Genomic DNA, 16,332 nt, shown 5'->3' with positions numbered 1-16,332 from the left:
GAGGCCAAAAAACATTTCTTGTTTGCGTTTCTGCATTTATTCATGTGCCCACTAGATGCCACTTCATCCAAGGCCTACAGAGAACATATCAGTTCTTAATTTCATTCGTAATTGCAATAAGCAAAGAATGAAAGTTCAAGGCAATCTTTCTTGAATTTTTATTTTATGCACATCCCTACTAATAAAAATAGTAATTTTTTTTTTCTTCCTCTATGTCACAAGGTGCAAAAATCAACAAACTATATCAGCTTGACTGTGAAAATGCCACAGAATGTTTGATTAGAATAAACAAAACGTAGGCCAGGGTGAACTATTTGCCTTCCTGTTTGCACTCAATAGGTCATAAAGCAAATAGCTGCCAAGGAATGCAGACATTTCTAATAATGGTTAAAGGAACAGCGACACCAAAAACTGAAAGCATATCAAAGTAATTAAAATATAATGTACTGTTGCTCTACACTAAAATGGGCTTGTTTCCTTAAGAAAGACTACATATATAAACAAGATGCTGTGTAGCCATGGGGGCAGCCATTCTCCTTTTTTCCCAGCTTGAATGGCTGCCCCCATGGCTACACAGCATCTTGTTTATATAAACTATAGTAGTCTTTCTGAAGCAGACACGCCAGTTTTACTAGTTAACAGTATATTAATTACTTTAAAAAGCTTTCTTTTTTTTTGGTGTTACTATTCCTTTAAGAGCTGAATCCCTAGCCTTTTACCAGACAACATTATATTATTGTCCCTTATAATTTGTATCTATTATGCAACACTGAGCACTAGGCACTTTAGTTGGTGGGGGGATTGGAAATTTCTCAACCTGAACACTCGACCTGGCTTAACATTTGTTTTGTGTATTTGCACTAGAGAATGAAATTCATGCTATTTTTATGCCTGACTTACTTGCAGTCTTTAATAAGTTCTGCAGACTGCCTTTGATCAAAATACCCCTTAATATCATGCAAACAGAAAAGCCACAACCAGACTTTGATTATATCCAGAAAATGTATGATTGATATGAGCATTATAGGTTGATGAGCATTATAGGGTGATTGTCAAGCACTTCGGCACAATAAATGGTGCCTACCAACAATGTCAAAAGCAAGCAATTCTTGTTCATTGCTATCAATGCCCTGTAACAACCCCAAGTCATAAAAGATATAAAAAGCTGGTGCTTGCAGTTTTTATGACACACACAGAGAAAAGTAAATTAATCACTTTATATCACAATATGATAATCATTATTATTATATTTCATAAACGATAATGTGATAATTACCTTCTGTAGAGGCAACACCAGGAAGGCCCCTCCACCACTTGCTTCAATAATTATGGCAACAAAATTGGGGTTGACAGCACAGAAAGAGCTGTCCCAAGTAACACGAGAGACCCGTATATCATCGTAGCATTGGTCATTCTTCACAGCTTGCCCAAAGACGTGACGGAACTTGCTTTGTCGCACCACACGCCTCATTGTATCTGTAAAAGTACATAAGCACCCAGTTAAATACAAGAATGCTGCTACACCTACTGCGGATTAAAACACATTAAATGTATGGGGCCTCTAAGTATAATGGATAAATGAATAACAATTTGAGAACTATGAGAAAAACATGTTTGGAATTTTTTTTTAAAAATTAACTTTTATTGTGCCCTTCAAAAAAAAAAAAAAAAAATCAATATCGTAATATCAAGTCTTCGGGGGGAAAAAAAAAACACTTGTTAAGCAAAAGACACTAGAAAGAGTAATGCAGAGCTCAAATGAATAGATCTTGCACTTAACATACTTTTTGCCTATAGTTTCAATTAAGAAATAGCCGTTTTGTTTTATCTTCCTATAAACTAAAAAATTAAACAAATAAAACAAACAAACATGCAGAGCACTTTTCAATGCAAGTCCTATTTATTGTGCTCATGTTTAGAATAGGTGTGTATAGGTGTATACTGGCCTTTACATAATGTGTTACATAACGTGTAAATATACCAAAAATAACTATTGCTTTCAATAAAAAATGTTTTTTTCACCAAACCGTATCACAAGTCAAGAAAATGATTGCCTAGCTAACACAAAGGCTTGAGTGTCTGAAAAAGGCTTAAGCAAGGCGCACCTTGTATTTTCAAGATGGCAGCCATTCCAGAGTTCCAGCAGAAACTGAGCCGTAGCCAATTACGCACTACAGTGCATCACAGGGTTGAAGTCTTTTTACATGTGCAAATAATATAATACAGCTACTAGAGAGTGCAGGCCTTTAAGGGGTATTTATAGTGTAGCAATAGTAGCACTCTATCATGCCTAGCTATTCCTGGATTATGGGATTTGTGGTCTTTTCAAAAATAATACATTGATAAACTAGCATTTTTAATAACACAGTAGCACCATACAAAAAAAAGTATCTTATGGCTGAAAGGAAAGGTGCCTCATGAGTTATTTGCTTTCCACACCCACAGCAACGTAGTTTAGAACGATGGACTTCAACATCACGAGTCCAGCAAGGTGGTTCTAACAGATGCTGAAGACCTTCCCTTACCTGCTGACATTTCCAATAAGACATGAACATGGAGCCCTTTGTAAATAAATCAAATATCAAATACACACAAGCTTAAAGCAGACATTTCAGTTACTGATCTGAAGTACTGCAAAAGAAAAGGTCAATAGAGAAGAATTCACTTGTTCCCCAGCTAGCATTGCTTCTTGCAATTTCCCCACTGCACATTATATTAAAAGCCAAAATGATCATGCAGTTCCTTCGAGTATTTGCCTGGCAAAAGACACAAGTCCTCACTTTGGTGCATCTTTCCTGAATACTAGTATGAAAGTCTATGTTGCTATACTAATTAATACAGGCTTTATATCTACATGGCAAGGCTAAATAAGGCATATAGAGGGACTAGATTCAATATTTAACACAGCATTCTAGTCCTTATAAGGCTAGGGTATTCTATAGAAAAATAGGATTCCAGACATGGTGTTTCATGTACAAAAGCCCTTCAACATATCTTTGCCTACTTGTTACAGCACAGTACAACAGTCTCGACTTCTTACGGCCTTGGGCAGCATCAATGCAAGTGATGACTTGAAGAGAAAAAAAACATAGCAAGCAAAATGCCTAATATTGCCTAGGGCACCACTGCCCTAAATATCCCACATTTCCACTACAATAGAGTGCAGGTAACTCACAACTGTAGGTCTACAGAAAGTTAACCTCTACTAGAGAAGATTATGCACAAACAATCCAAGACCAAAATGAAATAAAATGCTTGCTGTTTTCCAGACCAACTGCAATTTTTCTTAAGAGTATTGCTTTCTTGCAGAGTGCATCATCATCTTTTTTTCAATTTTCCCAGGTATTCCCAATCAATTCCCAATCAACCTTATATAGCATAGTTAAGTGATGAGCGGGCAGGCCCGAAACCAGAGTCGAGCGTGTTCAGACCGGCAACTGCTACAATACAGACAGCACCTTCTATTAAATGAAACAGGGTTCAAGTTCAGGGTTCAACATTTTGGTCACATATTCAGACCTTTATTCAAGATGCATAAAGGTCTGAATATGTAACCGAAACGTTGATTTTGCACAATAAAACTGATTTTTTTTGTTTTTTAAGCAAGTCCTGTGAGTGCCAGATCATTCCTATGTATATACACAGATCTATATACATTGATGTTGAGTAAAACCTAAAGGCAAAGACTATTCTAAAAAGGAAGCCTTACTCATCTGAATAAATTTGTTTCAGTGTGCTGCCTACTGGTTAATCCGACAAAAAACATGTAATTTTACTAATCAGTGCCATCTAGTGGGAAAAATAGTAGTATATGTGCACGGTTTTGACAATTATTATTATTTTATTATTAACAAGTATTCATACAATCATATTCGCCAGCACCGAACAACAAAATGAGTGCACACAAAATCACACAATAAGAAGTGTTTGAACTAAGTTATATCTCTTGACATCATATACGTCTATAATATTCAGCAGTGCTGTACAATAAATAGGAATATACATACCGTATATCTATCACTGTGACAGCCCACTGGTGTCAAGGTGGAAGGAGCAGACAAGTTTGTATCAGATTGTTGCTTTAACAGCAAATTAGGTACTCTTCCTCGTTTTATCTTGTGGTTCTAAACTAGCTGGTTAGATTCTGTTCTTCATTCTCTTCCTGTACTTTGTGGAAGGCACTGCTGGACAGGTAGGATTTGGATCTCAGAACTCTGATTTTGGAAATATACCTGAAGCTATGTCTTAGGCTTATAAAAAGCTGGAAACTTTGATCTCAAATAATAGCAAAAACTGACCAGCAATAATCACAGGTCAAGGATTAGTAATGGCTGACTACTACTAACCAAAGGAAGACAAGGGAAGTTAATTGTAAAGAGCAAGTACAATTTAGTTTTGACATCAGTTTTGAAATCACATAGGTACAGGAATGAAATTAAAAATAATATAAATAAATGGATCCCTGGGGCTGAGGGCCACAAACATCTGCCCTGCAGGCATACAATCAGAAAGCCCTTTAAAGAATCTGTTATGTCACAAACGAAATCTAAAAATATACATTTTAATTCTGTATATTTTATCCAGAACCTACAAATAAAGTACTTGGAATAAAGTACTGCCCCTTTAAAGCAATCAGTGGGCCATTTACACTCTTGGTAAGGCAGGAGCATGCATTATATTATCATCAATGGTAACATTTTGAAGGTAATGATGTACTTACAACTGGCAGTTAACCAGGTTAAAAAAAAAAAGTCCAACGGTTGAACTTGATGGACGTGTGTCTTTTTTCAACCTAACTTACTATGTTATGAAATCTATAAATATAGCTTTCAACTAAGAAATCAACTAGGTGACTGTCAGGGGGCAATTGTTGTGTTTTGTAGCCACATGTCTACCCAAATAAATACATATTAAAAATAAAAAAATAAAATATGAGCAGTAAAAAGCAAAGTAGACCTAACAAGGAAGATATAAAGAAGGGAAATAGTAGTGTGTGAATTGCAAGGTTAGCAATCACACATTTGTAAGAGGCTGTAAACTCACTTCTGTCTGATCTGGAATGAGGCAGTCCAACAAACATTAAAAGACCTCCTCATGCAGTTTGCAAGCTTGAAATAATCCCACAGGCTTCATGATATAATGTATGCCATAGGCAAACGGTACACAAAGCAATTATTCCTCTGCTTTCAGTCTTTTTAGGCAGGCAGAGAAGTGGAGTTGCGGTCTTATGCAGCTCCATGCATCTACATTGAGAAGTTCTGCTTACTCCTGAGAGTCGCCACATGGAGTGGAGCAGCATTTTCAGGTTGATCTCAGCTCCATATAAAGCTCCCCATAGACGCGACGATTCTTCTTGACGAATGACCGATTTTAAGGAAGTCCCACCAATCCTTCGAAATTATCGTGCGGTTAGTGGGATTCGAACGATCGTACATCTTACGATTTTTTGCCCGACATCGGTCAGGAAATTGATCGGCCAGGTTAAAAAATCTTTGCCCAGTGCAATCTATCTATGTTTGCAGGGCCAAGCAGGCAGCTGCCCTTTGTTTTCCTGGCAAATTGGTCTTTTTAGTTGATGGTAAATTTGTACGATCGTTCCGAGAAGATCGTGGTCTCACGATCAGGATCTGATCTTTTAAAAATCTCAACATCTATGGCCAGCTTTCCTGCACTCAGGCAGAAGTTGCACTTGTCAGTGCAGATACATGTACACATGCCTAAAAAAACAGACTGAGAGAAGAAGAGCCAATGCCCTGTGTGCTCTTGCCCTAATGGCAGAGATTTGTTTTCTTACAGTTATAAACGAAGTACAGTTATACAGATATAAATGGTTAATTAGGGTGCTTCCTCTTCCTAACATTGTTTTACCTACGGCAAATAGACATGCTGGTTGACAATTAAAGGGCATCTGTCATACCAAAACAGTTACCCCATCAGAGGTGTGGACTAATAGATGCTCCAAATGGGAGGCACAATACTATTTTGGAAAGAAAATATTCTTAGTGAGCACTATGCCACCAGCAACAAGCTTCCTCCTAGTACGAGCAGTATAAACCCCACTAGTATTTTTCAGGTAAAAATAGTATAATTTACCTAAATCAGAATGCTGGCTTTATTAGTCAGCACCATGCTATGACAGATGTCTTTAAAGAATTACAAATACGCTGGAAATAAATAGCGAAATATGGAAACCGTCAAATAAAAAAAAAAACCTTCAAAATATGTGCTGCCCAGTGATTGGTATGCATGGGTAGACAAATATTATGTAATATTATTATGTTTAATGCAGTTTACTAAAGGCAAAGTCGGGTTACAAGGTATGGTGAGCAGTTCTGCATGGTATAAGATCAAAAGAAATACTATAGTTAATCATCTAATGAGCCTGGCCTCATTAAGGGCTGCAATTTAAAGTACCACAATTATCTTTCTTCGTTTGCATATATCTGAATGGAGATACGAGGCTTATGCTGGTTTACTGGGGAAGGAAAGAACACATCAACTGCACCTTTTTACTCTCAATTTTTCTCCCTCTTGTAAATGCTGCTGTGCAGAGGCTGTGCTACAAGGTTTTCTCCTCCAATAGTCAAACCCTGTGGGGACAGTATAGCAATGCTGTACTACCAGGATCTTTTAGGCACCTACTTTACAAAGCTGCAGTGTTCCACCCATTTTACAAAAATGCACATAAATATCCTATTTCACAATTCACACAATAAAGGTAACTGAAAGTAGACATTTATGGCTTAACAAAAACAAACAGTTTCACTGTTACAGTCAGCTGACAGTATTATTGTGGATAAGGACAAGGAAACGTAGAATCACTGTGATTCTAGTCACTAACTTGAGACTCTCTGCCAGTGCTCATTTTCTTAAAATTTTTCACTGGTCGAGGGTAATTTTCTTGTCGATACACTTACTAGTGTCCCAGCATCCTCCACACTGCAGTACTTACATTAGGCCCAAGGTCGATGTAAGGTGCCACTGCAGTCTCTCAGCCACTGGGAAAATGGCTTGTTTGCCATAAAAGCAAGATATTGTTGTATTGTTTATAGGACAAATAAAGTCTGTAACCGAGTCATTAAGACTGTATACATCAGCAACTATAAGGGTACTAGCACACGTCTATTGGTACAATGGATTCAAATTTCTATTCCCACTCGATCCTCCAAATGACTTAATAGTCTGATTCTTCAACAGGTTGGTGGAGTAGCCATCTCCACTGCAGTAACATGAAGTATGATGGAAACCGGAGTCTTCAAGTGTGAATAAAGTGGGTTTTTATTGACGCACATGTTTCGGACCCCTTGGGTCCTTCCTCTGGTGACCCAAGGGGTCCGAAACATGTAGTGCGTCAATAAAAACCACTTTATTCACACTTGAAGACTCTCCGGTTTCCATTATACTTCATAGTACTAGCACATGTCCTCTACCACTAGTAGCTAATGTCCTCTAAATGCTTTCCCGCCAGCAATAACATGCCATGCCGCCATCGATTCACATTCTTGCCGGTCGGAAGGTATTTTGGGGAGATTACTCGCCTACGGTAGCGAAGCTTTATCTCAGGCAACTAAATCTCCCCGTGTGTCACCACCCTAATCTTGGGTGCCAGTACAATAATAACTTGCCTTTCCTCTAAGCTACTAATAAACATGCCAATATACTAACTCACCCGTACCAGAGAACAAATATTTAACTGATCCCATGTAAGTATGCTCAATGAGAACTTTCAAAGCCACCCTGCTATAAACTTAGGCTAAGAATTCTTAGATGGAATAGATGGAAACACAAGTATTCCAATTGATCTTACAAGGTAGCTTCTTGCTGTTTTCAGCATTTCAGAATCCAAAATTCCAACATAAGTTTTGTTTTTAATAGTTTCAACTTCCTACAGGCCATACCCAACTTAAAATATAGCTGCATTTTCCTGCTCAGTGGCCACACATTAGCATCTTGGTGGTCTGCACGTAGTCTACACAATTTATTGTAGCCTTTCCATTCCAGCTTTACGTATCCAAAGATTTGTAATAAGAAAATTATGTATAACACTGTATATACATGAATATTGTATACCATTATATTTTTCAATATTTACAGTTATACTTAGACAAGTCTGAATTAATTTTAAATCATATGCAAAAATACCCACGACTACTCCTGATGAAAGCAGTAATAACAGAGCCCCTAAGGTGGCCATACCTGCAAGTTATTTGATCGATCAGTCCCCAGACAGTGAACACCTCAGCTAGCCACAGTTCATATAAAATTATTCTGTTTTTTACACCAATAACAACCCAAACAAGAGGGTGGGAAGAGATGAGGCTCCTCACTGTCACAGCATCGTCCATCTGATGAGAAGGGGCTTTGGTAGATGACGCATGATTTACTGACCCAAAAAACACATAAACCAATTTAGAATCAGCTTAAAATACAGATATATGATGCATTATCCAGAAGGAGCGGGACTTGGGGTTTTCTGGATAAAGGGTCTTTCTGTAATTTGAAACACTAGACCTTCAGTTTACTAAAGACTAATAATTTAAAAACAAATTAAACCCTGTGGGATCGTTTTGCCTCTAATTAATTATATTAAAGCTGGGATCAAGCACAAGGTATTGTTTTATTATAACAAAAAAAAAAGAGATCATTTTTAAAAATGGGAATTATTTGATTAAAATGGAGCCTATGGGAGATGAAATTTCTAGATAGTGGGTCGCATGCCTGTAGACCAGGGGTCCCCAACCTTTTGAACCCATGAGCAACATTCAGAAGTAAAAGGAGTTGGGGAGCAACACTAGCATGAAAAATGTTCTTGAGGTGCCAAATAAGTGCTGTGATTGGCAATTTTGTAGCCCCTATGTTAATTGTCAACTTATATTGAGGCTCTGTTTGGCAGTGCACCTGGTTTTTATGCACCAAAACTTGCCTCCAAGCCTGGAATTCAAAAATAATCACCTGCTTTGAGGCCACTAGGAGCAACATCCAAGGGGTTGGAGAGCAACATGTTGCTCACGAGCTACTGGTTGGGGATCACTGCTGTAGACTATCTACATAAAACTTAATTATAAGATAAACTACCCTATACCTGTAACATAGGGCATCTCCTGAGCACAGACATGCTGCCCCCCTTTTAAATTTTTCTGCAACACCTCTTAACCATTAAGTAGTGCCAGAAAATGCCCTTAAAACTAGGTTAAATCTACCATACGCGTGTATAATCTGGTAACTATTCAAACGCCTCATAGCCTGACACGCCACTGAGGAAATTGTTTAGGTGATGAAACGCATAGGGCAGGCTGGAATAGGCTGTTAAGGTAGCCTACATAGCTCCAGACATTCAGTCTACCAGGGGGTGACGGAGGCATTTGTAATATTGTTGATTTAATTAATCTATTAAAGGTTATGTTTTGGGGTTAACCATCATCAGTAAAGTAAATATTGGTCTGAATGGGTCCTCTTGATTACAAATAATAAAATAAATTACAAAAAATGTAGAAATGAAGACCAAATGACAATCGTTTTCTATAAATAATATATTAGCATTAGTTGCTTAAAGCTGCATTTACAAATATTAAGAAGAATGCACCAAACCAACTGACTGCCAATGTGGAAGCAGGATATTCTCATACAGGAAACATTTTACCTCACAACAGAAAAGGGGATTTAACTAAAATAGACCAGTCACATGATGCTGGAAAGGACAGCACAGGGAAGGGAAACAGAACAGCGATAAAAGATACATGGGTGAAAGAGCAAGAGAAGGAGGTGCCTTAAGATGGCCATAGATGAGATTTTTAAAGATCCGATCGTCATTGTGAGACCACGATTATCTCGGAACGATCGTACGAATTGACCATCAACTAAAAAGACCAATTTGCCAGGAAAACAAAGGGCAGCTGCCTGCTTGGCCCTGCAAACATAAATAGATTGCACTGGGACCGATAAAGATTTTTTAACCTGGCCGATCAATTTCCTGACAGATATCGGCCAAAAAATCATAAGATGTACGATCGTTCGAATCCCACTAACTTCACGATATTTTCAAAGGATTGGTTCGGTAAAATTGGTCACTCAGCAAGAAAAATCTTTGCGTCTATGGGGAGAGTAATGGAAAGAGTAATGAAGAGTAATGGATAGAGTAATGAAGACAGACAGAGGCAATCCATGGTGTCTATGTATCTTGTTTCCATAAGAATAAACATTGCACCTGAATAAACCCCATCTGGAAATGAACTGTGGGATTTGACACATATACAACAGATTGTGTATTAGACAGAACAAATACATTCGCTGTCTGCATGCCTTCCGTTTGTAATGTTTATGGATAAGGGCAATTTGCTGTAGACCACTGTAGTAGCCAAGTGTTTAGAATTAAATGTAGATTTGTATCCCCCCTAAAAACAAAACAAAAAAATCTAAATCAAAAGCTTAAAAAAAAATCAACTTCCTTAATTCGCTACCTCTTTTTCTGCCCTTGAGAAGACAGATAGAAGCCTCCTGCAGGGCAAAATCATTTCTCTAAGTCACATGGCTTAAGAAGAAAATGTGAAGGAGGAGAGCGGAAGATAAAAACAGAGGGAATGCACACAGCTGCTGCCCTCCTGGATGTGAATCCTACACCCCGACACAGGGACACGTCCATTCATTTCTAACCTAACAGGGCATCTCATCCTCCCGGCTAATTCATTTAAAGGTCAAACACAAACAAGAATAAGAAAACTGTACTATGAAATCTGTGCATCCCTTCTGGAACAGCACGAGAGGCAGGCCCCACGCCAGCTATTTGACGATTACAATTTTTAATGGTGGGAGAAAGGACAGTGTCAGTATCCCTCCTTAGAGAGCAATGCAGTACACTATGCAATTAAGAGGCGATAAAGCAACAAAGCCATAAAACACACCCTAGTTAGACAGACTTAGTCTTATTTGCAGTTATTTATCAAACTTCCAACACACCCTACCTATAGAGTGCCAATTGCATTCCACACGCACGGCCAACAGCAGGAATAGCCTGGATAAAATGGTTCAGTGCAAAAACAGCTGAACAATAAAGATCAGATGTCTAATATTACAAGAAATATGCATGCATTCCAAAGAAACCCTGCCTCTAGTGGGTAAAACGTCATGAGCACAATAAAATTGAATGTTAAAAAAAGATCACTGAACACATGGGGGTCTGTGGCTGCATTTTACTTCCCCAGCAGCAATAACGTCAATGCAGAGTCACACACAGCCATAAGGCTTCCAATGAGGAAAGTGGGTGGCAAAGAAGGGTTAAAAGCAAAGAATGACGAATGCTCACAGCCATGCTCAGTCAATGGGCGGCTAATGGGCAATAATGGTCATTTAGGAGAAAGCCAATGTAATGTCATTGTCAGCCCTTGGCTTCCTGCAACGTATGCGGACTCTCACGAGCAATGGATTTCAATAGATCCGGCCCCAAATCACCAGCACTGGCATCTATGCACTCAGGCCCTGCCCAACATGAATAATACAAACCAGAGATTGGGGAAATATTAAACAGCGAGATCCACAGTGAAAGCCTATAAAGGGGGTCCCTATTATTCACACTCCCATTCTGAATTGTCTTGAGCCCAGCCCTCACCCCGCAGTGCAGGCCCGTCATGCTATCACTACTGCACAATGAATCCCAATGAACACAAATCACGGGTCAGGCGGCACTTACGGCAGACCATACCATCGCTACGGGAACAGCGGGGCTTCCTCGCCAACAGCGGCCAATAACACGGCTTGGAAACCTGCAACACTCCAGTTGTGGCTGCACTGCCCCACGTGGATGCTGGGACTTGTAGTGCAAGAACAGCTGGAGAGTCCCAGTTGAAGGTCCCGGGATAATTATACTGTACTGAATTACAAGAGCTTAGTCCATACCTGGCTCAATGGTCTATTCTTGGTGCCCTCCTTTGAGGAGCCTTGTTTATAGCAGAAATTGGTCTCTGTCGTCTTCCTGACTGGGCTTAGGAAAGCAGCACTCACACTCCACCCTTCCCGCACACTCAGCACTGTATCACTCACACCCGCACCAGCGCTACCTTGCAGCCACCTCCCTCCCGCCGCTCCTGACTGACGTAGCCCTAAACCAATGGCTAAGCGAACGGGCTACGCCCAGAGCCGAAACTATACTGCTATCACTCCGCTTGGTGAGAAGCCCAATAGGGAGGGAACGCAAAATAGTACCATGCATGCAGTCACTTTAGCCTTGGCGTATTTATATGTAGACCTACGTATTGCGTTGGATGTGTTTTACATAGATGCCAAAATATGTCGAAATATTACTCATTTATTAGTTTTAACTTTAATTAACAGTTATCTGACTGTTGTAGCTCTCAAGTGCTTTTATATTTATACACATGTAAATACATTTCATCACAAATTGAGGTTCAGTAATTGGTGGAAACTGCCCCCCCATACCTCAAACAAAGTCATTAGGGTTGTCACCTTTTCTGGAATAAAATACTGGCCTTCCTATATTCTTGCCATTTTTTCCTATTAACATTGTCATCAAGCATCATTTTTACCAGCCAGGTCTGTACAATACTGGCCAGGTGGCAACCCTATCTCATAATACTTGTATAGATAGAAGAATCTTGCGGAAGGTAATGGCCCCTCAAATTCTAAGAATAGTTGGGCTTCACTTCAGCATTCCAAGTAGGGTTGCCACCTTTTCTGGTAAAAAATACCGGCCTTCTTATATATTTATCTCGGGACCACCATCATTTTCACCAGCCAGATGGCGACCCTGATTCCAAGAGATTATATGGGACAATGACTTGTTTGTCCCTGATATCAACTTAATGGCCTCTACCTGTTAAACGTCTTTGCCTCCTTTATACCCACTGTGCCAGAATAATCCCTGATTGCAGGTTTGGACTGAGAATCAACACAGACCCTGGCATTTCAGGTACGCTGAAAGAAAGAGGCCCAAACTGCCCTCTAAATAGTGAGTGTTTATGGCAATTTACAGCAGCCCCTCTGACATGATTTGCCAGAACCCACAGATTGCCAGTCCGGGCCTGCCTGATTGTATTTATTCGTGATAAAGATTTACTTCATTTCTCAGCACTGTTAGTTTGTCATTAATGTAATTCCTTTCCTTTATCTTTTTCTCTTCAGATTATTGAAAATCCTCTTGCCATTGGTGAACATTCACATCTTTTGCCGAAGTAAAATTTCTCCATATTCACCAATTTATCAACATGATCAAATCAAGGATGATTGTCGCCCAAATAAATGTATCCAGATTCAAACTAGAGAACTACCATTATGAAGATAGAGCAGCCACCATTGCAGAGCTGTCAACACCCCCAAATTTTCTGGGAGTTACCACAATTTGCGGTCTGTCCCCCGGTCTCCTGTTGCTCCAACACATTCCTGAGATTTCTGAAGATGTCTGAGGATTTTCCACGATTCGGAGAAAATCCAGTGTGTATACTGTATGTGCAGAACATTTCAGTAACCGCGCATTATGGTTTCTTTGGTTTCAGGAGTAGTGTGTATGCACATGACGTCAGTTCCGCATCACAGGTTCCCCTAGCTGTGCACTCTGCCAGGTTGACAGCTCTGCCATTGCCTCTCATCTACATCACCTCCTGCTCGCTAATTTCCAGCATACATCATTTATTTATGGCATTCATTCTTTAGAAAATTTTCCACACAACAATTGTATAGGTAAGATTTTACGTCATGAGTACATTCACCATATTTCTCTCATAGTCTTGGTAATGTTAGATGAAAAGAAAAAATCACACATATGCCCCGTAGTATTAGTTACTGGAATGGTGCAAGAGCAAACAGAAATAAACTACCTATTTGTAAGCTGAAAAAGTGGTTTAATTTGGGAAGATGTCAAGGGAGAACAAGTCTTTGCTTTTATTTTGTAGGGTGATCTGCAAAGGCCCCATCCACAGTTACCTTTTGGTATAAAATAGGCATATACCGAATCCACTATTTTGGATTCGGCCGAACCCCCGAATCCTTTGCAAAAGATTCAGCCGAATACAGAATCCGGTATTATATGCAAATTAGGGTTGAGAAAGGGAAACCATTTTTTACTTCCTTGTTTTGTGACAAAAATTCACAATTTCCCTCTCCTCCCCTAATGCCATTATTGATGGTGTTCACTACATATGATGCCATTTACACACACATGCTTCTATAAAAACACACATCACCACCTTTGTGCCTCAAAGGCATTAATGTGCATTTGTGTTCCAGAATCGCATGCAAGATGAACATGATCATAGTTTGCAAAAAAAAAAAACAATCATTAACCCATGTTGACAAATAGTTCCTAACATTAAACACGATTAAATTGCAGACTTTGTTTCAAATGGACTGCTTTGCATCTCTGTCCTTTTTTTAACACCTCTGCAGAGGGTCTTGGAACTGGAAGTATTTCTACTACAATGAAATGTGTTTTATACCTAATCGGGGTATTGTTGGGGACCGTCTGGCATAAGATTAAGCACTTTACTGGTCAAACAATATCACTTTCTTGGGAATTTTAGAAAGCTCCCATGTTTATGGACTAGAGAAAAAGACTAGAAGGATGTTATTAGGTACGCTGGAACAGCAGATAGCAGGAAAATATAATATCAATAGCAAACATCAGAGAAGGGACATTACAAGTGCCCTGTAAACATGGAAAGTGACAGCAAGCTGGCAATGTGAGGTTACACCATTTCCTGCATCATTATGTGAGTCTTTGTACATCACCAATAATGGAGGAACAGGGAGAATAAAGTGAATAAAGGAAGGATGTCAACAGCAGTGTGCTTCCCTTATGTTTGTGTGGTGGCAGTCCCTATTTAGCCACTACATTTTTAGGGACAAAAATATATGTATGCCCTAAACACATATTTGATGCATACACTAAAATGCATGCATACATTTGAGAAAGCATAGTACTTGTATATATTTATTTAAAAATGACTACTTTGGGGAGCACACCCACAAAAATTATATGTATTTATAGCTCTACAAAAAACCATGTTAACGTTAATATTTATAATGAATAGAAATAACTAGTATATCAGTTTAAATAAATGTTAGTTTTGGTGTTACTGTTGCTTTTATGGAAATAAATAAATGTGCCAAAAAGCATTCTGGATACAGGCATATGTGCAAAGGCATACAAAGGAAGACATTCACATGTATACCTGGCCTCTCAAATGTACGTTTACCTCATTTTTGGTTTGGTTCTTGTGCAACTATAACTTTCACAGGTGCTTTAAGTGACTTGGTCAGTCCTGTACATTTTTAATTGTATAAATGAACTCTTGGAACACCTTGGGCATTGATCACTTGTGGAAAATTACATTGGATTTTGTGGACTACATTCTTATGGACATTATGCTTATTATTGTCCATAAGAATGTAGTCCACAAAACTAAATGTCTTATTTCCATAGAGGGGCGGTTAAGTTTTGATCACATTTAAGGTGGTTGGTGTGTTTGTAAGGATCAAATGATGAAGGGGGCACACCCCCCAAATGTTGTATTGTTTGGCTGGACACAGTAGACACAGGGGTTATCCGAATTCTGCAAATTTACCCGTGTACTGGAGTCTTCTGTTCCAAAGCATACAAAATCATATGTGCAACTTGCCGGTCTATTGTTATTTATCTGATAATATCTAAGCAGTCTGCAAACTAAATGCATTCAAATGTGGATCAATAAAATAATGCAAATAAATTCAGGACATGCTAAATTACCCCATTAAGAATAAAATTAATAGAGCAATTATGAGACATTTCCATAAAATATATAATGAAAATCAAATGGTTTGACATTTATGGCCAGTAACTGCATCACTGATCAGAGGAAACTGCATCTAATAACAAGTCATTTAAAAGGAAACACAGTCTCTCTGAAATCAACACAAGCAAAGATGTTGCGAAAATCATTTAGAAATGCACCTTTGCATATAATTTCCACCCAAGCTTTTTTTGGTTTCATACACTCGCTGCTTTTCTATAATAAGCATTGATTTTTTTCCCCCATCACAATATTATTTATTACAGTCATGTCCAGCCAGCAGCTCTCTAGCTGTTACTAAACATGGATGGTCTGTGGAAACAGTCTCTGTTGAGGATAAGAAGCAACCAGAAGGGATGTCGTTGCTTTATTTTAGCAGTAATTTAACAAATCCAAAAAATATCTACATATAAAACCCCCTCTTATTTTTATATAAATAATGTTATCCTCAGGTCTAAATAGCCTACTTTTTGCAAATAGTACTCTTTACAATGCTGCAACAGGTAAAAAATACTAGCCAGACTTACTAAAGAGTTCTTTAGTAAATAGGAATTTTGGT

General features: G+C 38.7%; 1 protein-coding gene across 3 annotated transcripts in view; it reads right to left on the bottom strand.

Annotated features, from left to right (window-relative positions):
- coro1c.L (coronin 1C L homeolog) overlaps positions 1-16,332 on the bottom strand; it is a 41,098-nt gene that overhangs the window by 22,082 nt on the left and 2,684 nt on the right. The window contains exons 1-2 of one of the 3 annotated variants that reach the window (NM_001090303.1): positions 11,890-12,029; positions 1,277-1,476 (exon numbers count right to left, since the gene is read on the bottom strand). In NM_001090303.1, the coding sequence (NP_001083772.1) occupies positions 1,277-1,471 (195 nt within the window). In that variant the 5' untranslated portion in view covers positions 1,472-1,476; positions 11,890-12,029. Of the gene's footprint in view, positions 1-1,276; positions 1,477-4,007; positions 4,030-11,889; positions 12,030-16,332 lie in introns of those variants that run through there. The other 2 variants (XM_018243024.2, XM_041575660.1) reach the window with 2 other exon arrangements.

Source organism: Xenopus laevis, chromosome 1L (genome assembly GCF_017654675.1).
Source record: "Xenopus laevis strain J_2021 chromosome 1L, Xenopus_laevis_v10.1, whole genome shotgun sequence".
Lineage (NCBI taxonomy): Eukaryota > Metazoa > Chordata > Amphibia > Anura > Pipidae > Xenopus > Xenopus laevis.
Note: the sequence above shows the minus strand (reverse complement) of the source record. Positions and strands in the feature narration are given on the sequence as shown.